Genomic DNA, 23825 nt, shown 5'->3' with positions numbered 1-23825 from the left:
TCTGATCTGAAAAATTAAAGCAGAACATTCATTGCTTACACATAGGACCCCTTGTAAGCAATGATGACCTATTTTGTTACTCTTGTCTTTTTCTGAAAACCAATTACATTCTTTACTTCAGGGATTCAAATTCAGCTTCAAACTGAGTATGAAATGAAATGAATTTAATTATCTCAGCCCAGTCCCCCACCTGAGGGCAGCCAACCCATGTCATCAAATCTGACGAGATTTAATTTGATACAATTAACGATCTACCTAGGAACAACATAGGGTGGAGGCAGAGCAACATGTGTGCAATTCCCCTGCCCAAACCACAGAGGGTGCGCTTGAGTTTCTGCCTCTGGTTCTCTCTATGGCAGAGGGCTTCCTTCTCTACAACTCCACTATTTTTTCCTGAGCACGTCTGCCTTTCCTGAAGCTAGCTCTCCAGAGAAACAACTAATGAGGCAGAAATAGAAAACATAATTTGGTACCAAAGTTGGGTTGGGTAGCGTGCCTGAAGAGTATTTTGATTTCAACTGAGAGATGCTTCAGAAAAATGAAAACTGGTTTTAATGAGAAAAACCATCTTCAGTACAATTCAGTTTTATTTAACACACATATGTACACAAGAACATCCAGCACATATAGAGTCTATTAAATGGAATCATCAAGAAAGTGCACTGAGAGGCAGACATTTTAATTCACTCGCTATCTACAATGGTTCAATCATTACAGTTTCATACAGGAGTCACATCATGTCAACTTTTGCCTGTAAATTACTAGTGAAGCCACATATGTCCTTACATTTACAAGGGTAGGTCCAAATACAGTGCCAAGGAAATTAATAAAATGCAAAAACTGTATGCAGTGATGACAGTACAAAGTATAGAGCTCAGTGCTGAGAAATCTAAGCTTGGTGGAAGTAGGGGAGCTGTGATTGTCCAGTCACAGAGAGATGTGCGTTAACAAGAATGCAAATGTTAGTATAGCAGTTAGAGATGTCTAACCATCAAATATCACTTGCCCCTGGCTTTTGCAGTCATAATATTCTGTTGGCTGAATAAGTGGTGCTGGCTGTGCAGACAGAAGTTGTGAGGAGCTGGTTCATACCTACTAATTCCCTGCCACCCCTCACACCCCCCACTTTGTTCTCAATAGCCTGGAGCATGCCACTGTGCTCTGTGATGGTCTGCCTACTATCTCCCACCTTTCTCCTGGCTCAGCAAACATTCTGCTTACAACAAAAATCTCTAAGCTGTAGTTGTACTTCAAAAATTGTACTTTATTCCAAAACAGCACTGTAGTCTAGAATAAATGAACCCCCACCCCCTCCCACATCTTTAGGTTAATAAAGTAAACATGTGCCAGGTATCAAGCAGACTGGAGAGCCCACTTGGAAACCCCAGCTCATCTTTTGCTTATCTCAGGTTTCTCTATCAGTGCCAAACACAAGAGTGTGTTCACCAAAGTCTATACTGTACAGTTCTGTATTCTTCCTGGAAACTACAGATATACTCTTTATAAATACAACATACATGCATGTGACAGAAATTCACTTTTGAGAGAACACCCAGCATCTAAAACCAAGCAACAATACAGGTTTTGCCATCAATGGAAATGACATACTTCCTATAAATAAAGAGACTGTCTAAGGATCCTAACTTCTGTTTCAGTAAAATAACAGATGGATTTGTTCCTGGACTGGGATTCTTATTTTTTTTTTTTCCCCTATCACATAAACTCTAACCATAAATGCTTTTTAAATAAAACTGACCATTATTTTTGGTTCCTTTGAAAACTTCACATTTGTCTTTGAGTTTCTGCATTTCAAAAACCACTTGGCCCAACCAGTCAGCAATCAACCAACCAAATCCCCAACTGCCTGGAGAGCGAGGTCTGTGAGGAGCAGCTCATACAGAACATTACTTCATGCATTTTCCCATTACTGGGCGCGACAGCCAGCATAATTCAACATAAGAAGGAAGCTAGCTAGCTAATGCTTACTTGAAGCATGATGAACACCCTCATTGCAACGTTTACTCAATTAACTAAAAGCCCTCACATTTTTATATACACTCCTGAATGCTTGTGACATTGTTCACTAGTTTTCCTAGGATATCTGTTTGAAAGGAATGCTGCTTCATTTTGCTTTAATTGATTAGTAGGGTTTGCAGGCTGAACTGTGACTATTGCATGATAACTGATGCAGGCTGCACATATGGGAACTGCGGATTTGTAGAGTTTCAGGAAAAAAGGGGTAAGCTCTTTCTTAAGTACAAAGGTCTATAGCAACAAACGCAAGAGTCTTCCTTTTACATGTACACTACTCTCCAAACTTGGTTCCTTACTACAGAAGCTCACTGCCGAGATTAGTCATAGTAACTGGTATAATTCTATTAACTAGATCAGAAGTAGTGATAATTTGTTTTTGAACCACTAAATACACTAACACTTAAGCAGGACACAAGCATTTTAGAAGGCTAGGTTTCTAGGGGAACTATTCTCCACAAGGAAATTTTTTTGGTATAATTTCTTATTAATTTCAAACTGGATAGGTGTTCACTAAGAAGGAAGTGGCTAGACCATAATCCCTGGAAGGAAAAAAAAAATCATGTAAACACAGAATCCTTTCAGTAAACAACAGAATGTTTTAGGATATTCCAAGGAAAGTAATTTTTATAATTAGGACAGCCATGTTACCTCAAAGCTCCCTGTCAAAACAGGCAGGTTCAAGCAGTACTTGCAAGGTGGGCTTTAGCTTGAGCAAAATGCTGATCTGGGCTGCAGTGCAATCACAGTGTTTATTGATTTTCGGGCTTTGGTCCACCAAGCAACAGGAACGGGCTCAGGGACCGCTGGCTATCCCTCCCACTCCCTCTCTGGCAGGGAAAGAAAGAAAGGGGGAAAATGACCCAGTGACAGAACAGCAGCCACATCCTGAGGAGTGGTGTGTGCACGCCTCCAAATCAATAGGTGGCACAGGTCCACCCCCACCCTGAGAGCCTTGCAGAAATGACCCAGGCCACGCTGTGCGTCCTGGGGTGCCAGGAGGGCAAGGAGTCTTGGCTTGAAGAACTGAGGGAAAGGAGGCACAGTCGGGGCTGCTGGCACTAGACCATGAAGCGGTGCTCCTTGCCGTCATGGGCCATCAGGATGACATTGCGGTTGGAAGTCCAGATGAGCCGGGCCAGTCTCAGGGCGTTGTGGGAGCCAGGCGAGGCTGGCTGCACTGGGGGCACCTGGTAGGTTTTGATACAGCGCAGCTGAGGGGCTGAATTCAGCATGCCAATGCTCCCCAACAGTGAGGTATTCATCTGAGGGACAGAGGGAGAGAGGAACCAGAGTCATCAAAGAAACCACTTCCCTTCTCCCCACCATTAGATGAACTTCAAGCACACACTTCCGGTCGCCTTTGTCTGAACAGTACTTACCCATGTTCCTCCAAATTGTCATTCTAGACCCTCGAAAAGGTCCCTTTCAGTCAGTGTGCTTAAAATGGTTCTGATGTGGTTACAATAAATGTGTGTAAATTCAGAGAAATTTTACTTTGTGGGCAAAATTTGACAGCAGGAAAGTCCATCAGGTGGAAGGAAGCAGCTAAATTATAGATGTGACCAAGATGGTCCAACTGTACAATATCTGCAGCCTTTTGGTTCTTTCACCACAGTGTCAACTGCATCCCCTGAAGCATGAGTCTTTGAACACAATTTGGGACTTCTAATAGTCTAGGAAGATCAGATGAGAGAAAGCAGTAACAAGATTGACAGGCTACCAGATCAAAGCTCTACCTTCCTCCTTCTCTCCCATCTGTCAACACCTCCACTCCTCAATGGCCTTAAAAACATCTCACGTTTCCCATATTTGGGAGCTACTCTCTTCCCTGATCCAGCTTTCTGGTCCTTTTTCCAGCCATGACACCATCTCCCCAGACAATAACTTGGATCCACCTGCATGTCAGATGTCAGGCTCAGAGAAAAAGGAAAAAAAAAAAAAACTAGTATAGTCATAGGCTCTTTGGAATATAGAGACCCCCCTAACTCTGCATCTGAAACTATTCCAGCCTTTAGGTTCATGATTAGTCAACAATTCGTTTGGCTCTATATTTAACTCTTTTTTCAGCCATCAGGTTCCAGATGCTACCATGGTGCCAACTGGACTTCCCTGGGCAGACGATCCCACCAAGGTGTCCTGGAACCCCGCTTCCCCAGAACCCTGCCCCACTAGGGAAAGAGAGAGACTGGCTGGGAGTATAGATCAACCTGTCAATGCCCATCTTCAGCGGGGAGGCAATTACAGAAGCCAGACCTTCCATAATGACCCTGGGTCCATATTCCAGAGGGATAAAGACTAGGAAAGCTATCAGGAGAGGGGATGGGATACAGAGTTCTGATGGTGGGAATTGTGTGGAATTGTACCCCTCTTACCCTATGGTTTTTGTCAGTGTTTCCTTTTTATAAATAAAAAAATTAAAAAAAAATAAAACATCATTCTCTTGGGGCTTGATGGTGGTACGCACCTGGTTGAGCGCACATTACAATGTGCAAGGACCCAGATTCAAGCTCCCAGTACTCACCTGCAGGGGGAAAGTTTCACAAGTGGTAAAACAGGTCTGCAGCTCTCTCTCTCTCTCTCTCTCTCTCTCTCTCTCTCTCTTTCTCCCTCCCTCCCTCCCTCCCTCCATATCACCCCATTTCCTCCCATTTCTGGCTGTCTATTGAATAAATAAAGACCAAAAAAATTAAAACAAACAAACAAAATCCATCTCTGGAAAGCTCTAGTTCACTCTGAAAGGGAAAACAAGGAGCAACTGCATCTCGACACTCTCTGTGACTCAACTACTTTACTGCTAAGAGAAGCTGCTCTCACACTTTCTTGGTGATACATTTTTACCAGATAGTGCATTTTTTATATTTATTTACTTATTTAATCCCTTTTGTTGCCCTTGTTGTTTTTATCATCGTAGTTATTATTGTCGTCGTTGTTGGATAGGACAGAGAGAAATGGAGAGAGAAGAGGAAGACAGAGAGGGAGAGAGAAAGACAGACACCTGCAGACCTGCTTCTCCGCCTGTGAAGTGACTCCCCTGAAGGTGGGGAGCCAGGGGCTCAAACCGGGATCCTTCTGCTGGTCCTTGTGCTTTTCGCCATGTGCACTTAACCCACTATGCTACCGCCCAACTCCCAGGTAGTGCATTTTTTATGTGCTATAGCTGTTCTGGCTTTGATTTCATTTTTAAATTCTCTGTTCACATAAGTGAAAAATGATAGTTTCTACTTAACACAGGAGGAAAAATGTAAGTAGAAATGATGGCTCTGAAATACTGTGTCCAGGCCAGAGTGCTAAATACTGAATGGCAGTTATCTCTGAACTGTTCCCCGAGCAACTAAGTCTGAAGAATTCTTGAGACTCTAAATATTACTCAACGGTTTTTCAATATATATCTTTCATGCTACTACACATCACATAGAAAAGGAGGCTGAAAATCTAGAGAGTTGGAGCTCTCAGAAAGAGTCAGCTCCGTTGCACTCACTGCCACTTCCAGCTCTCTCTAACGAAAGCTCCCTCTAAGTGGTTAGGCTTTAGGAATTTGGGTGGGAGCATGTAGATTCTGACGCAGTATATACTAATGGCTGACACATGAAGCCTTGGCAAATCTAGGACACTGAAGATGTGTTACTGCTGATACCATGCTCTGCATTTGGATCAGTGCAAATACAAGCCATTCCTTTTACTGGCCCTTCTCCACAGCAGGCTGGTGTCAGAGGGCGTAAATCATGGCATCTCTAGCAGGATGCGTGCAGGCTCCACTGACATTTTCACAATTTAAATCATCTTGAGTAATAACCCTTTTAAGATGACTAATGTTACTGATTTTCCTGCATTAATAATAGTGCCGAACACAACACAGAGGTGAAAAAAAAAATCACTAGTGTGCGAGGTCACATTCTAAAACCAAATGTATGGTTATCATTAACTCTTTCTGTTAAAGTTCAGTTAACATTAAGCCACATAGTACCTTACTGTCCATCCCTCCACTTCTTTGTGTCCTGTCCTCTGTTTTCCAAAATATCACACACACATACACACACACACACACACACACACACACACACACAGACACACACACACTCACACTCAATGCCTTAGTGCCTTCCAGAGGTCCTTAAGTAGTTCAGGCAGAGATGATGGTGGGCTTGATTTGACTGTTCTCAATTGCACAAAAAACAACAGTTTATCATAACTTAGTCTTCTCACAGAAAGGTTCCAAATGGTCCAGAAAATTGCTGGTTAAAATTAAGTGGTATCAACAGGCATACTGTGCTCTTGGAAAAAAAAAAAAAAAAAAACTAATTTCCCAGTTGATAAATAACTGACATATTTTGCATTTTTATGGATTTGTCTATGAAAATACATATGATGCTTTGTTTTTGCTGGGGTTTCCAACATGCTCAGATGCTTCTGTATTTTTAATTCTTTCCTTCAAATTTAGCCATATCCTAAAAGTGTGCTGAGGACTAAAGAGGGATAGAGAGAAATAACTTTTTTTTAAATTTATTTTCCCTTTTGTTGCCCTTTTTTATTGTTGTTGTAGTTATTATTGTTATTTTTATTGATGTTGTCGTTGTTGGATAGGACAGAGAAAAATGGAAAGAGGAAGGAAAGATAGAGAGGGGGAGAGAAAGATAGACACCTGCAGACCTGCTTCACCGCCTGTGAAGTGACTTCCCTGCAAGTAGGGAGCCGGGGGCTCAAACCGGGATCCTTAAGCCAGTCCTTGCACTTTGCGCCACGTGAGCTTAACCTGCTGTGCTACCGCCCGATGCCCGAAATATTTTATTGGAATGCTATGGATGGAAAGATTTAAAAAGCAATTTTATTACTATATCTGGCTCCTCCTTATAAGCTGAATCATCTCTCAACTGACTGGCAAGTGATTTGAAAAACTGATAAATGCCTTTGGTAGGGTCAAAACTGTCTGTTGTAGATGAGGGGTGGGTATGTGCAATTCTCTAAATATCTAAACATTGCAGTGGGAATGGTGAAGACCCTAATGTTAACTATAATTTGTTATTCGATGTGCCATCTTTTTCCTATAATCTATTCAAATTAGAGAAAGAGTTCCATTAAGTTCAGCTAAAGAGGTTTCACCAAAATCACTAGCCATTTTGCAATACAAAACTAGTGTTTTCTGGACCAGTGACTGGATGCAAACTGCTAAGGACACGGCAATGTAGGCCTTGAGTCAATGAAAACTCTCTGGAATTATAATTTTTGTAACATTAAACATTTCTTGATGACAAAGATGATAAATACTATGGAAAATTCAAATAAAAAAGGAATATAAAAGGGTTTAAGCAGTTTTACAGAGATAGGCTCATGTTAAAAAAAAAAAGCTTTACAATCCATTTTTTCCATTTAAGAAATTAAGAAAATCTTTAAAAAATATATTTATATATTTATGTACTTATTGACCTTGTTTTATTGTTGTAGTTATTATTGTTGTTGTTATTGATGTCATCGTTGGATAGGACAGAGAGAAATGGAGAGAGGAGGGGAAGACAGAGAGGGGGAGAGAAAGATAGACACCTGCAGACCTGCTTCACTGCCTGTGAAGCGACTCCCCTGCAGGTGGGGATCTGGGGGCTCAAATCGGGATCCTTAAGCCGGTCCTTGCACTTTGCACCATGTGCGCTTAACCCGCTGTGTTACCGCCCGACTCCCCTAAGACAATCTTTTTATGATAGTGACTATAGCTTTCATCATCCCTTTAAAATGGGTGGATATTTTCTTGCATGATGGGGTAAATAAACAATAAGTGAGAACAGTATCCATCTAATTTCATAATAGCATTTCTAAAAGAAGGGATGTATTCAAACTGTAGGAACAGGATGTTAGAATACAGGGTCTGGAAGACTGCCGTATTACAACATTCAGTACTGGCATATGGAACACCATTGCCACTAGTTTTCCCCTTTCCTTTACAAGGAAGGCTTCATAAACCCAGTTCTGTGAAGACTGTTTTCTGCACGCACAGAAACACACACATACATGTGATTCATCAACAGAGGAAGTGTTTTAATGCTGTGCTCCGTGTAAGTAATGGTGCACACAAACCTTTCACTGAGTCTCACTTGAGTAATTATCCAACCAGTATTTCTCATTAACACTCATTTCTCAGTAAAGATTTTAATAGCTGATGGCTTTTGTCAGGCTCTGTATGAATAAGACTTCATTGCGTTTTCAAAATATATTACAGCACATTTACTGGAATCATTCGAGATTATTCTCCTACATCACCAAAGCTAAACAATATGTATTGAGGACATCAGCAAAATCCGTTTGGGCAGAGCAGTGGTAGAACCAGCATGGCTTTGGGATTCTCTTTAATTAAAACAAAAACTCATGATACTTCTGGAAGTGGTTTTATTCAGTATGTTCTGAAGAAAAGAAAAATGACTTTTTGGTGCCTTCCTCTGAAGTTTCTAGTCTACACTGACGATATGTTCCTTCCTTCCCACCCCACTACACCCCCCGCCGATAATTTTTTTTTCCACAGCACTGAAACTTCTTTTTATTTTTATTTTATTTTAAAAGAATATTTACTTAAATCTTCAGATTTATTCATTTATATTATTATTATTTACCATAGCACTGCTGAGCTCTGGATGATGGTGGTTTGGGGGGATGAATCGGAGATTTGGGAGCATCAGGCATGAGAGTCTCTCTGAATAACCATTATGCTATCTACCCCCACCTGCACTGAAACGTCAATAATGTAGTGGAGCTGGGCTCAAACCTGGGTTATACACAGGGCAACAAAGCACTCTATTCAAGTGAGCAATTTTGCCTACCCATAATCTTTCTCCCTTCCTCCCTTCCTTCTTCCCTCCCTCCCTCCCTCCCTTCCTTGTTGTTGATATTGTTCATTGTTGGATAGGACAGAGAGAAATGGAAAGAGAAGGGGAAGACAGAGAGGGGAAGAGGGAGAGAAAGATAGACACCTATAGACTGCCTGTGAAGCGACCCCCCTGCAGGTGGGGAGCCAGGGGCTCGAACCGGGATCCTTCTGCTAGTACTTGTGCTTCGTGCCAGCACCCCCCCACCACCATAATCATCTTTCTTAGCAGGAAAAAAAAAAAAAGGACAACAAAAGGGATTTGCTTTTGCCTATGCTGATGGGAGAATGGGCAGAATATAAACCTTTTGAAAGTAGGGAACTGTGATTTGTGTAGTTTTTTTCTTTCTACAGCAGCTGGCACTCCAACACCGAATAAATACTAAAATGATTCACATGAGCTCTCCTCTAGGGGTGTAAAAGAACAGGAAATAAGGGAAGATTTATAACAAACTATAGTTGGTAGCACAGACACTGTGCTTGGATCAGTGTAAAAAGGGCGGGAGTAACTGGAGTTGGTGTATCACACCAAAGTCAAAAGACTCCGCGGTGGGGGGGAGAGTTCAGGTCCTGGAACAGGATGACAGGGACCCAGTGGGGGTTGTGTTGTTGTGTGGAAAACTGGGAAATGTTATGCATGTACAAACTACTGTATTTACTGTCAACTGTAAAACTTTAATCCTCCAATAAAGAATTAAAAAAAAAAAAGAAAAGAAAAGAAAAAAAAGGTTGGGGAGGAGTAAATAGCATAATGGTTATGCAAAAAGATTCTCATGTCAGAGGCTCCAAAAGTCCCAGGTTCAATCCCTAATACCATCCTAAACTAGAGCTGATCAGTGCTTTGGTAAAACAAACAGATGAGAAAACAAGCAAGCAAAACAAAAAAAAAAAAAAACAAAAGCAAACAAAAAACAGCTGCTAAGACAACTCCTTAAAGAGCCATGGTCAGGAGTTGGGTTTACGAACACCTAATGGACTCACTGTGAGATCACAGTGTGTAAAATCCAGGTCCCATGGGAAGATGAAGACTGGGTGACACCCCTAAGGACAAGTTTAGTATGATCTCATTAAGACACTGGAGATGGATTCTGGAAGCAAGGGTAATGAGACACATAAACCGGAAAGCCAAATGAGCTGAGGGCATTGGGAAGAGTCTGTGACGGGCCTGGTAGTTGCCATGCTTTTAATAGCACACTGTTAATTAAGCGATTTATTAGATCTGTTTTTACATTTTATTAGTTATTGATTTTCCTTAAGAAGCCATCATCCAGGGCACCAAAGTAAAAACCCTGTGGTGAGGGGTAGACATGCGGCTTCCTGGGCTGGTGGGGGTTGGAGGTGGGGGTGGGGGTGGGATAGGACACAGTCTTTTGGTGGTGGGAATGGTGTTTATGTACACTCCTAGTAAAGTGTAGTCATATAAATCACTAGTTAATTAATATGAGAGGGGGAAAATTAATTGTATGTCTCGAAGTTTTTAAAACACAGACTGAGTCTTTTTAATATATAGGCTGTGTATTTTATGCGGACTCTCTCAAAAGCCTAGACCAAGTAGATCAGAAGCAACCGGTGGCACAGCTATATACAAGATACTGGGTACTGTACAGAAAACCCTAACAAAAGGACTTTTCAAAGTTAACCCAATTACCAAATAATGTGATGATAACAATAACTATCCATTGTCTTTTTGAACCCTAAGACAGCAGGAACCTCACATCTCCACTAAAGAGCCTATATTTTCCCCAGTCCTGGAACCTTAGGATAGGGCCCACTTTCCCGCATGCCTCTCCCAATCCATATCAAATTATATTGCATCTGCTGATCGCAACCTAATCAATGCAACGATTGCCACCTCAACATGCTTCAGCTCAGACTGTGTCCAGAGACTTCAGGTGTGGAATGACAACCCTTCAGCTTCATTACTCGGGTGAGACTTTTCCTTTCATAGTATTCTCTAATTCCATCCCAGGTGGTTCACTTTCTAACAAAGTCCCAAAACCTAGATATAGACCAGGTTCTGAGACAGAGAGCCTATGTTCACACGTATCCATAAACCAGTGCAAAATATATACCTGAAAGCAGAAGTACACTAGAGTTTGCAGTGAGTACCCCCCCCAACACTTCCACTCCACTATTCCAAGCTTTGGGTCCATGACTGCTCAACAATTTGTTTGGCTTTGTATGTTAATTCTCTTTTCAGCCACCAGCTTCCAGATGCCATCAGGATGCCGGCCAGGCTTCCCTGGACTGAAGACCCCACCAATATGTCCTGGAGCTCCACTTCCCCAGAGACCCACCCTACTAGGAAAAGAGAAAGGCAGACTGGGAGTATGGACCAACCAGTCAACGTCCATGTTCAGCGGGGAAGCAATTACAGAAGCCAGACCTTCCACCTTCTGCAACCCACAACAACCCTGGGTCCATACTCACAGAGGGATAGAGAATGGGAAGGGATGGGATATGGAGATTGGGTGGTGGGAATTGTGTGGAGTTGTACCCCTCCTATCCTATGGTTTTGTTACTTTATCCTTTCTTAAATAAAAAATAAATTAAAAAAAAGAAACCATCATCAAGTTGTACTGAAGTCTTGCTTAAAGTTTTATTGGTATTTATTTATTTATTTATTTATTCGTAGCTTTTCTAGCAATAATGTGCATCTTATGAAACATATGCAGGGGAGGAACAGGTAACATGAACATTTAAGTCAACTTTGGCTGGGGTAAGGGGATTGGTAATGTCTCAGTTTATTTATTTAATTGACAAGAGTCTGGTCATTAAAAAGAATGAGTGGGGATCAACCATTGAGGGTGAGACAAATTGTAATATACAAATGAGCTGGTCAAACATAATACTTATATTCATCAGAACTGAGTCTAGGTGATCTTGTGAAATGCCAGTGACTAGTACTTGCATTTGAAAAACATGCTTCGCTCTCGGAGAATGAACTGCGTGCTGTAAGCACAGTCAAGATAGTATGTGTGGAGACTTTATCATAGGAGGCTGCCTTTTCTCCTTGGCTCTGGGCTCCACTACTGCTGTCTGAATGCTTCCTCTGAATTAACAGCCCCAAAGTGGAGGGTGCTCCCCTGCCTTCATCCTTTCAGGCCTTGGGAGCACAAGGTCCATCTCCTTGTTATCCTCTGAACTGCTTCTCCCTTCCCTTCCTCAGCGGTCTCGTGTCTCAGCTTTGACACTACTCCCACTAGACATCACAATGCTGTCCCCACAGCCTTCTCCTCAGGCTCACCTCTTCACTGTAATTACTTGCTCACTTACCTGTGTCTCCCTCTGACAGAGAGCTCTGTGAGGGTATAAACTGCCCCCCGCCCATCAGATCACTAATTGTATTCTCAGTAGAGCCCTCTTGGTAGTGCCTGACACATAATCAGCAAGCAATAAAGACTTGATGTTTGTTGAGCAAGAGCAGAAGGGTGGGCTGGTGAGTAAGCTCAACCAGAAGCCTTTCCCGGCAAAAGCATGCGGCATCTCTGCTTACCTGCCAGAAGGAAATGTGGCTGTCAGTGTTGGAGTAGGTGGCAAGATATCGTCCATCAGGAGCAAAGGACACTGCAGTGATCGGTCCCTTGTGTCCATGGATTGTCTAAAATAAAATTCAGAGTCACAAGTGGTGTACGTTCCACAGATCCATGACATGTACACGTGCAAATATGCTCAGGTGGAACATGTTAGGTCAGGGATATTAGATACCATCATGCTCTCTTATCACTTATAGAGTAAAATTTAGAAAAACAAGAAGAGCAACTGAGTTTTCTCACCGATATGTCCAAGGGCTTTGCTCATCGTCTGAGGTCTACCTGACCCCAGCATGAATCCAGAGGTAAGGCAAACACTAATGGACTAACCAGTGTGGTGATTTGTTTATGTCAACTAAGGAGAAGAATTGTATAATAAACAAAGGAAGTAAGAAACAAATCATTAACCTCCCCTCTACCAGCACCAGTAAGATGACAAAACAAACAAACATGCAAAAAGCTAAGCCAGTGACCAAATCTACCAGGCTCATCTGAGATGAGAACCAATCAGAGCTGTGTCCTGACAACTCTGCTCTGGAAGGAGTTCAAAACTGTCCTTTCCATTCTTTAATTATTATACATTTCTCATGATTTATGCTCCATTTAGCAGCAATAACACTGTATTTAAATGCACAGGGCTGCAATTAGTAAACATACACTCATGCATGTGGTAGAGGTTTGGGCACACATAGAAATCACATAGGATTAAAAGCAAGTTAACAGGGAGAGTTTTGAGCCTTTTCCAAACAGCATCATGACTTAACCATGAATAATAAAGAGAAAGTTGTCTTTCAGACTAGGTCTCTGATGAAGGGTCTTGATTAATAAATAAATATACTCAAGTTTAGTCATACTAATACTTGTGCAAAATACTGGGATACTAAGCAATTTCACATAAAAGTGTGTCAGTCTCCCTACCCTCAACTATTAAAGGGTGGTTCACCTTTCCTTTCGGAATCACAGCTCACTCTGGGTTCAAGCTGTAGGCTGGTCTCTTCCCCTTGTCTGGAAAGGAGTGGGGAAAGGCGTTTTCTGAAACTCTGTCTGCTATTTCCCAGGCAGAATCGCGTAGCCAAAATCTCGGGGTGGGCGTCATGAGGCTCAATTATGAGATTCAGTCCCACACATATTATAGATTTCAGTAAGACTTTTCTCATGGATCAGATGTGAGTGGTTAAAATGGGTGAGAGGAGGGAGGCGAGAACTATGTGGACTTTATTCCTTCCTGTCATTAGACTTGCAAAGCAGTTCCTCTCTTTTAATACTCAAGCAAAAAGGTGGTGCTGGTAATGGAGCACTGGGCTTCGGGCTGGCAAGGAACAGCTTCTGAGTTTCCTAGTGCTGGGTTTGCGTTTGGGCTCCCCTACTTGGGAAAGGTTAGGTTGAGGGTATGCTATTGAGGCCACTCGCCTGGAGCAGTCAAGTTGATAAAGCACGGGTGATGATGATGTTGATGACAAAGATGCTAACACTCACTTAACAGAGATTTGGGGAAAAGGAATATCATATAATATCGTGTATGCTCTGGTGGTAGGAATTGTACCCCTCTTATACCACAATCTTGTCAATCATTATCAAATCACTAATAAAATATCATATATATATATATTACTGTACAATGCATAATATTTTTGCTGCCCCAATAATCATAACACAACTACTGAGTAAACTGTTTAATGAAAACAATAAAATAAAATAAAATAAAATAAAATAAAATAAAATAAAATAAAATAAAGCCTTAAATGCATACCCTAGAATCAGCATCAGTAAGGTGGTCTAGAAACACTTATTTCAAACCAGCATTTTATGAAATGGCTGTTGTGGGGCAAGGAGAAAGTTCACACTGATAGAGCACAGGACTTGCATGGCTGAGGCCCCAGAGGATGCAGATTTAGTCTCCAGTACCACCTAATCTAGAGCTGAACAGTGCTTTGGCCTTGTCCCTTTCTAGCTTCCCCTCCCATTCTTTTGTAAAAATAAAATAAATCAAAGGTAGCTGTGGTGTTTTGTCATTTTTTCAAGTTCACTATCATTTTATTGGAAAAATCTTGATATATTAATTATTGTCATAGGGGTGCATGTACATCCCACATTCCCCCAAGAAGTGAAGTGAGGCATTTCTTGAGGTGAGCAGTACACCTTGAAGGCCACCAAACCATCCTTCTCTACCACCAAAGCTACTGAATTCACATCTCCTCCATCAGAACTTCCTCTATGTTTCCAGAAAAGAAAGTAAAGGAAGGGTGAAAGAAATAAAGAGAGAGGGAGGGAGGGAGGGAGGGAGGGAGGAAGGAAGGAAGGAAGGAAGGAAGGAAGGAAGGAAGGAAGGAAGGAATAAAAATTGGGCGAGGAAGGCTACTACTTGGAAGTATAACAAATACGCAAGGCTCTGGGTTTGTTTCCTGGAACTGTATTTAAAAACAGAAAAAGTCTTCATGTCAGGAGATAACACCACCAGCAGCACAACACATGTCTGTCTGTACCTGAGGCAGTAAGATTCCAGGTTCAGTCACCCTGAGCAGTTTTCTGGTGTGCTATACAGATATATTCATAGTCAGGGAGATAGTGCGGCCTGCTAGAGACCAACACCAACTTGTACTCCTGATTCCCCAGACACCACAGACTCAATCCCTGACACTGCCTACACTTTGAGCGTAACAGTGCTTTGGCTGTTCTCTCCCCTCTCTCCTATAAATGCATCTTTTAAAATAATTATATAATTGAACATGTGTTTGCTTTATTTTCCCGAGAAATCCAGTACTCAATTCAGTCTCATTCTACAAAAAAAAAAAATTAATAAATACTTCCTACTTATCTCACTAATTATTATCTTCTTTTCTTCTTTTCTCTTTGCCCCTCCCACACACATACCTGTGCAATTCCATAACTTCTGGTAAACTCTTTCTTTTTTCCTTTTTCCTAGCTATAAGGTAGGAGACAGAGAGGGAGAGAGAGGGAGAGGGGAGAGGAGAGAGGGAGATGAAGAAAGAGAAAGAGAAAGATCACAGAGTCACTTCACCACATAAAGCTTCCCTTCTGCACGCTCCCATGCAGTGGCCAGGGCTCGAACCCGTGTCCTGATGCATGGTAAAAGTGTGTGCTCCACTTTACAGGAGCCATCTTCTGGCCTCAAAGTCCTGCTTTCATGTTGTTGTTGTTGAGGCCCTGTTAGATAACTGACAGGGCAACAATTGGTTGGTTTTCTTGGAGTCTGTTTTGTACAAAGGGAGATTATACTTAAGATGAGATTGTAGCAGTACATACATATGCACAGCATCATGCAAGATGGCTAAGTGCCCCTAACGCTGCATTTTAAAGCAACCTAGAGAAAAATCATGGCATGCTGGCTATGGTGTCTGCTGGTAAACAGACCTGCTGTGTCACAAGGAAGCAAGTACCACTCCTGGAAGCTCAAGGAAGCTTGCTGTTTTAAATGGTTTGGTACATCTGGTGGGTTCATTATAATCTCAGCCTAAGAGGTGCTTCAGCCCTCAGTGTAATGGAAATGCTGCCATTGTCTTTTGTTCAAAATCTCGGAATTTCGAAGATTTGTGCAAGCACCACCTGAACGGACTTTAACCTCTATTCTGGCATTAGGTGCAGCTGTGCAGGATGGCAGGGAACTTACAAGTGCTTTGTGTTGGGGCAAACCCACTGGTGGTGGTGGTGGGAGTGTCTTAACTGCTAAACTGTAAAGGACATTTTCCCAAACAACAGGCTTCAAAATAAAAGCAGGTTTGGTCTGGTTTTATATGCAAATGAGTATCATGTCTTCTTATACTCGTCAAAGAAATCGCTGTCTTGAAAAGACAGAAACGGAATATAAAGAAATTAATCTAATTCAAAAGTGCTACGAACAACAAAAGAAATCAAGCAATTATCCCTAGTGGGAGACAGAGTGTGGAACTGTCCAACACTCTCTGTCCCTTTTTCTTAGAGAAGAAAAGGCACTGAGAGCTGGGAATTGATAATCAGCAATGCTTGCATTTATCCAACAATCTTTATCAGCCACTTTTCAATGGGCCTGCCAAGAACTTCACTTCAGGGGAGACAGATAAGGTTCTTTTTCTTTCTTTCATTTTTAAAATATTTTATTTATTTATTTAAGTGGGGGGAGATGGAGAGGGAGAGGGAAAGAGAGAACTACTCAGCATTGGCTTATGGTGGTGCTGGGGATTGATCCTGAGACCTCACAGCCTCAAGCATGAAAGAGACAAATTTCTAAGATGATTTGGCTGGCGTCAATAGAAGTTATGCTGGTCTAGAATATTCCCATTAAAATCACTCTTCAAATGATCTGCCTCCTCTTCCTGGAGTTTTGGTTTTCATCTTACAAGTGACAAGTTTGAGAATTGAAATAAAAAATAAAGTAGGACTCTAGCTCACCTGCTGTAGAGACTGACCACACAGGATTAAAGGGATTACTTCCATATTTATTTCCAGCTCTCATCACATTTTGATTTTATTTATTTGAGAGCACTGCTGAGTCATCCTCCTCAGGATGACTGCCCCTTTATTTATTTTGGAGAGAGAAAGAGGGAGAGAAGAGAGAAAGAAGGAGTCTGCCAACCCCCTCCCCATCCATGTAACTTCTCCTACCCTGCCTATGGTGCCTCCGTGTGTTGCTGGGGCTTGAACCCAGGGCCCCATGGATAGTAAGAAACACACTCCACTGAGTGGCCTAAAGTCCTTCTTCTCAATACTTTTTAAAGGGAGAAGAAAAATCTAGTCAGACAGAAAATGTTTCTTATTTTAGCATAAATTGTAAAGAAAAAAATTTCAAACACAGGCAAATGTTGCTATCATAAAATACAGGACAGATGTATAAAGTACTGACTTATGAATTTTATCTAACATGTAATAAATTGAAAAATGAAAGAATTCTCACAGCCTGAAGAATCTGAAGTACTGAGAGAGAAGAAGGCCACCTTGCCTATTGGTCTTCTTGGGAGGTAACATGGCTGACCCAAGATTAAGACATACAGCTGGGATTAGGGGTTCCCAGAAAGTCTGCTGATCTTAAAGCATGCCCCCAGCTGGCTACACATGGTCTCTGAAAATTTTAATAATACAGCTTTGCTTATGGTTGAGGTTATTTTGCCTGGACTGTGCAGGAGACAAAAAAAATGCAGACACTTCCCTGAGGTAACAGTATGGCAGATGCCCTGAGTTCAGGGCAAGACTGAGTGACATGTCCATCTGTGTCTGAAGCCAGGAAATGGTTGACCCCAGAAGTGAGTGCCTAGGATGTGAGGATGAACCTTGAAATGATGAAATTATACCAACCAAACACCTATATTTCCTAGTGCTGAGCATAAGGATAAGCAAACAACAAATAATGCAAGTGAGGCTCCAACTTTACATCTGACATCTCTTGCAGGTGTGGGACCAGGTGGTGGCACACCTGGTTGAGAACACATGTTGCAATCCACAAGGACCCAGGTTCAAGCCTCAGTCCCCACTTGCAGGTGGAAAGCTTTGTGAGTGATGGAGTAGTGCTGCAGATGTCTCTCTGTCTCTCTCTTTCTCCCATTCCAATAAATATCTCTGCCTGTACACAAACAAATAAATTCTTTTAAAAAGAAAAAAAAAGTTTTTAAAAGAAGAAGGAGTAGGAAAAGGGAAGACTAGGGTCTGATCTGTATGCCTTTCTGACATCCCAGTACAATTAGTCACTGATTTCATGGCTGACTGGCAGGGAGGCAACTGTTCAAGGCAGAGGGAAGACAGAGACTGACAGCTTTGTTTGTTAGGCAAGAGGAAGACTCAGCCAAAAACAGCCAGTTCAAAACAGCTGAAAAGTTAAGAATTAACTACATTCAAGGGGAAAACAAAACAAACAAACCAAAAAATCTGTCCCTTTCTTTCTTTTGAAACAGTCCATTTGCAGAACAAAAATGTCATCATACATTCAATGTTCAAGGAAAAAAAAATAGAGACTTAACAAATAGTTTCAGCAGATGACAACACCTCAAGCAAAGGCAGGCTCACTCGTGGTCAATTAGAAGGCTCAAGTAAAATTTAATGACCACTATGAACTAATAGACCTTCTCTAGCCTTTCTGTGCAGAGGCTCTTGAGGCCGGATGAGGTTGCTAGGAACAATAAAAGGTCACCCATTCTTCTCCATGTTGGACGGGGCTGCCCTTGAGCAGGTCACTCACAAGAAAATCCATTCCATTTTCAGATTTCTCCAGTGAAAATCCGAAAACCTCCTCTGAGGACCATTTTCTGTGTTTAACAACGTGTGCTGTCAGGAAATTTTCACCTTAAATGAAATCTAAACCCCAAATGCTACAGGTTTCAGCCTGCTTCCTCTTGCTTTATCCTCAGCAGAGAGGGAGAACACATCTTAGCTTGATAAACCTCTGGAAACTTGAAGACTATTAGAGGCCCCCCTTTTTCATTTTCAGAACCCCCCCGCACACACACACACACACACACTCACACCCTCAGTGGTTGTCAACTTTCTTCTCAGGTATCATTTCCCAGTGTTTCAATAATGACATCTTACAGTTGTGCAGTATCTGAAAGGTCACCTTATTCAACCAAGTATCAAAATGTGGGATTTCAAACCAGACGGCGTAGCAACTGGCTGTACTTATAGCTTTTCATAACTCTCTGCAGGAAGGCCAGCACTATGCCCACGCTACTAGGGAAAGGCAAGTATGGCTGATAACCACTCTGAGAAGGTGATTTACTAGAACTCTCTGAGAAGGAGGATGGGTAATATTGTTGGTGTGGCAATGGCTGCCATGCAAAGAGCTCCCCGCCACGCCTGGGTCTGTGGGGAGACGGGTGTCAGTAGCTGAGCCGAACAGATGGTCCTACATGTGTGAAAACAACTGGAGGTCTCGCCACTGACAAAAACACACACAGCTTAATCTGATCCCTCAGCATTTGCAACACTTCTCAAAAATCATTCAATTCAGTTTGCATCTTGGCTGTTTAGGCCCATATCAAAATATGCTCCTAGATGTCCATGGCCTGTCCGATCCACTCTGTTTCTTTCTGCTTGTCCAATTTGCCCGTCCTCAGACTGACATCCAATCACTTGCATACTTAAGGAGCATAGTTTCTGTCTCATCATAGTGGTCACTGATGAAAAAAACACATGGCACAACTTTTTTACTTTAAAACGAAATATGGATTTTTACAAGATGCAGTGCCTTTGTCCTCCTGCAAATGCAGTTTACTAAAAGGTATATTATCAGTGTGTGCATTGCTGAGCTAGACCCTGTAGGGAATCCAAAAAGCATAATAAGAAGAAATGTCTGAAGCTTATGCTACGCGCCAGGTACTGTTGTAAGCACTTTTACATAAACTGCTTCATCCTTGCACGTCAACCTTATGAGACGCTGTAGTATCCCTGATTTCACGGAAGTGGAAACTGAGGCACAAGGAGGTGGAGCCACTTGTTTTGATTACCATGCAGGCAGTCTAGCTCCACAGTCTATTGCTCCCAGAATACCCAGTAAAAGAATTCTAGTTTTTGATTTCCATATACTTGGTTTACCTGTGATGGGAGTGATCACACACAGCATCCCTTAGGAACGCCCCCAAGCCTAATAATAATGGCCTAAGTGATGGACAGTGATGCCAGGGTATGGGCTCAGACTCAGAGCAGGCAGCTGCAGAGGATTCTCTGCAGCCAGAGGTGGGGAAGCCCAGACTGGGAAACGGACACACAGTTGTCCATCTCAACACCAGGAGACCTCACAGAATTGCTATCCTCTAGCTCTGGTGGCCTGAAAGTGGCTGGCATATATGTATGGAGGTGGAGGGGGAGGGGGAGGGAGAGGGAGAGGAAAAGAGAGAGGGAGAGGGAGAGAAAAAGAGAGAGGGAGAGAGAAAGGGAGGGAGAGAGAGAGAGAACGAACATCCCCGCATTGGTCCCACTCTCTTCCCATCCTGGGGGTGCCTGGTTCACCCCATTTACCAAACCAAGTTCATTAAATACAAGAATCCTACACAGCATGGAGATGGGTGAGGGGTCTCTGGGCTCTTTGGGTAGATGAATCACTTTCCAGCTCTGACAGTTGCAACTATTCAAACAGAGGTTTAAAGGTCAAGAAACTACCCGTGTCTCCCTTCACTGGCTGGGGAGAAAGAGATGACCTAGCTTCTCCAGATACCTAGGCCCAGAGGAAAGTGGCTCCATCTCTCTTCAGCAGCTTCCCTTCTGATCTGAGTCTCCTTCTTGTGCTTGTACCCACTTGCCTCTGGGTACCTTAAGAAGTAATTTTTGAGAAAAGGCTTACACATACTCCAGAGTTCAGCTCTTTTTTACTTGGGACACAACACAGAAACTACAAGTATCGACCACAATAGAAAGCCTGTGGTTATTGCACCAAAGTAAAAGACTCTGGTGTGGGTGGGTGGGAAGAATACAGGTCCATGAAGGATGATAAATGACATAGTGGGGGTTGTATTGTTAAATGGGAAACTGGGGAATGTTATGCATGTACAAACTATTGTATTTACTGTTGAATGTAAAACATTAATTCCCCAATAAATAAATTTAAAAAAAAAAGCCTGTGGTAGATGTAATCCTGAGACCCTCTTTTACTGAAGAGAACCCTGCTTTCCTCATTGGCTATGCCACCTCCTACACCGTAAGCCCATCAGCCCAGATGCTGCCCTTTGGCAGTTTGACAACGATTTTGAACATAGATTGAAGGGCTGAAAATGGATTATTTATCTCTATGATTTCTTTTCCTGATGGAAGGCTGAGAAGACGCTTTTCGCTCACATTACGCCAACTCTTGTGTTGGAGAGGCACCCTTCCGATCCCAGGGGTACTGGGACTGGCCAATGAACTGAATTATTTTCTCTCGCTATCTAATTGAACAGAATATACTTTCAGGGCAAAAGACAAGTAGATTTGGTATCATTTTAACATCTTAATGGAAAATAGATTTAAGGATAAATATAATAAAGTCAGCTATCTTAAGTTATATAAACTCTAAGATATAATGCCTCAAGTACACATTCTTTATTCTGTAAAAAGAGCCTCAGCACTATTGCCCTTTTCAGTTTCTGAAAGTTGCGTAAATGTCATTTAGGGATAAACTAAGCAACACTGGTGTATTAAGAGTTTTCAAACATCTACATTTAGATAATCCTTAATACATAAGTAGTACTTTTTGTTTTTTAAGTAGTGGTGCCAGGGATAGAACCTGAGCCCTCCTGCATGTAAGTCGTGTGTGCTGCCACTGTGCTGGCTCCCGGCCCTAGAGGCCATTTCATCATTGTAGGACTATATTCCAATGTGCATTTGCATATGAACAGACACAGGCAATACCTTTACCCATAAATAATACGGATCAACACAAATGCAATATTGTTTCACTACTGTAATTTAAGCATTCATTTAAATTTTTATGATATTGAAGCTTATCTTTTCACTTTCACCGCTTGTAAGTCACTAAAATTAATTTTTTAATTATTTTTTTTCATAAACACCATTCCCACCACCAAAAGACTGTGTCCCATCCCCTCTCCCTCCGCTGCCCCCACCTCCCCCCGCCCATGAAGCTGAACATCCATCCTCACCCTCCACCCAGGGTTTTTACTTTGGTGCCCTAAAATTAATTTTAAAAGGCGAGTGAATACATAGGGAATAAGCATTGATGCCAACAGTAGCTTTCCAATTTCAACATATTGTAGTTACCAAAATAGCAGCCTTGGTAAGATATATGCACTGGTTTTTAGAAATTTTTTTCTCCTGCTCAGTTTTTCAGATTCAAAGAGCAAATTTTCCATAAGTCTCACCAGTTAATATCCAAGTTCTTCTTCCTCCTTTTTGGTACGTACACACACACACACACACACACACACACACACACACCCTTCTACTTTACTAGACCAAATATTTTCAGAATGAAATCACTAGAAAATACCCAGTTAAATTATCTGTAGTGCTATGTCCTTCTTTGCATGTTGAAATGATCAATTTTATAGCCATCTTTTGAAAATTATGTTGGTCCTGAACCTACCAAGTTTTCAGTTTTTACAAAAACATAATTGCCATTACCAAAATTTGGCTGATAAAATGATAGTAGCACGTAAGTGTTGTGACTCAAATACTAAGTTGATAAAGATCCCATAAGAAAAAAAAATCAGCTAAAAACACAACACAGACCACATCACCTCTCTTCATTTAGTTCCACATTAAAAAATTAGAGACAAATTTAAAAACTCTTCCTGAAGACTCAAACACTGAATGCTTAATGCAACTTAGATGAATGCGTTTCAGCTCTAGATCAAAGGAGGGTGAATAAATTGCTATCAACTACCATGCTGCTGATGTAAAATAATTACAATAACTTATTAAAGTGTAATCCACACATGCTTGAAAAGTTACAAACACAAAAACATGTTTTCCGCCGCATCAAAGCCAAATGCCTTTTAATCAGTGTATCTAATATAAGTCTCCACAAACACTTTCAGAAGTCTTAAAATGAACAAAGTTTTGCTTTTGTATTCTTAGGCTGGAAATTTTGCTGTTAAATATTCAAAGGATTTCTACAAAAACGGGCCTAACATAAAATGGCCATATAATTTTTCAAAGGCGACAGGAGAAAATATTGTTAACTGAAATACTGGGTTGCAAAAGACTGATAGCTTCCACTTGCAGTGCCTTTGGACCTTGAGAGGTCTTGTTCATTTCTGCACCCCTTAAAACGTTGCAGGCTCTTAAGGGGCAGCACTCCAGTACAGATACACCCGTGTTCACTGACGGGGCCTGCAAGGACACGCCTAAGTAAATGTGCGTCTTTCTGGAACTCAGTTCTGGGTCTGATCCAGGTTCAGGTTGACAGAGATAGATTTTTGTCATAGTATAAGGACAGTGCTTGTCCATATTCCTGCCCTCCTCCTCCTCCTGCTATGAAGCCCCAACAGTGACATAAAACTGTCTCATGTAGACTGTATGAAAGCCATAGGATTTGTATCTTTTGAAAGCACATTGCAAAAAGATTTAACATTTGCAGCATCCCCTGAAGAGAAATGACTTGGAAGTGTTAAAGAGAATGAAAACAGTGTGCAATTTTAAAAATCATACAAGCATTAGCCATAATCCTATCGCAGCTTTTAGCACTTTTTCTTAGTGAAATATATTCACTCATGTGTAGTCCAGATTCTGAAATTTAACACTTTCATATGTGGGTTATTTTGACAGCTGCACTTATTAAAACAACAACAAAAAATCAGATTAGTCTAGAAGGCAACCTCATTCACGTTGCTTTCTGTTACAAGGTCCTTTTTTTTTTTTTCCTGTTAAGAAATGCCAAATTGTAAAAATATGAAATCACCTTCCTATCTTTGATATAATATTCAAAAATTTTAACAACAGTAAAGCGATGTTTTTTTTCCACATTATGATTGTATTCCAGAGAAATTACTATAGAAAAA

At 41.5% G+C, this 23825-nt stretch overlaps 1 protein-coding gene across 4 annotated transcripts in view; it reads right to left on the bottom strand.

Moving 5' to 3' along the window:
- Nucleotides 1-569: 569 nt before the first annotated feature.
- Nucleotides 570-23825, bottom strand: part of WDR7 (WD repeat domain 7) — a 421542-nt gene continuing 398286 nt past the window's right edge. For 3 of the 4 annotated variants that reach the window (XM_060173931.1, XM_060173933.1, XM_060173932.1), the window contains 2 exons: nucleotides 12375-12479; nucleotides 570-3296 (listed from right to left, as the gene is read on the bottom strand). In XM_060173931.1, coding sequence (XP_060029914.1) covers nucleotides 3093-3296; nucleotides 12375-12479 — 309 coding nt within the window. In that variant the 3' untranslated portion in view covers nucleotides 570-3092. The remainder of the gene's footprint in view (nucleotides 3297-12374; nucleotides 12480-23825) is intronic. The other variant, XM_060173934.1, reaches the window with a different exon arrangement.

The sequence above is a fragment of the Erinaceus europaeus genome, chromosome 15 (genome assembly GCF_950295315.1).
Source record: "Erinaceus europaeus chromosome 15, mEriEur2.1, whole genome shotgun sequence".
Classification (NCBI taxonomy): domain Eukaryota; kingdom Metazoa; phylum Chordata; class Mammalia; order Eulipotyphla; family Erinaceidae; genus Erinaceus; species Erinaceus europaeus.
The sequence above is the reverse complement of the archived record's forward strand: the minus strand, read 5'-3'. Positions and strand labels throughout refer to the sequence as shown.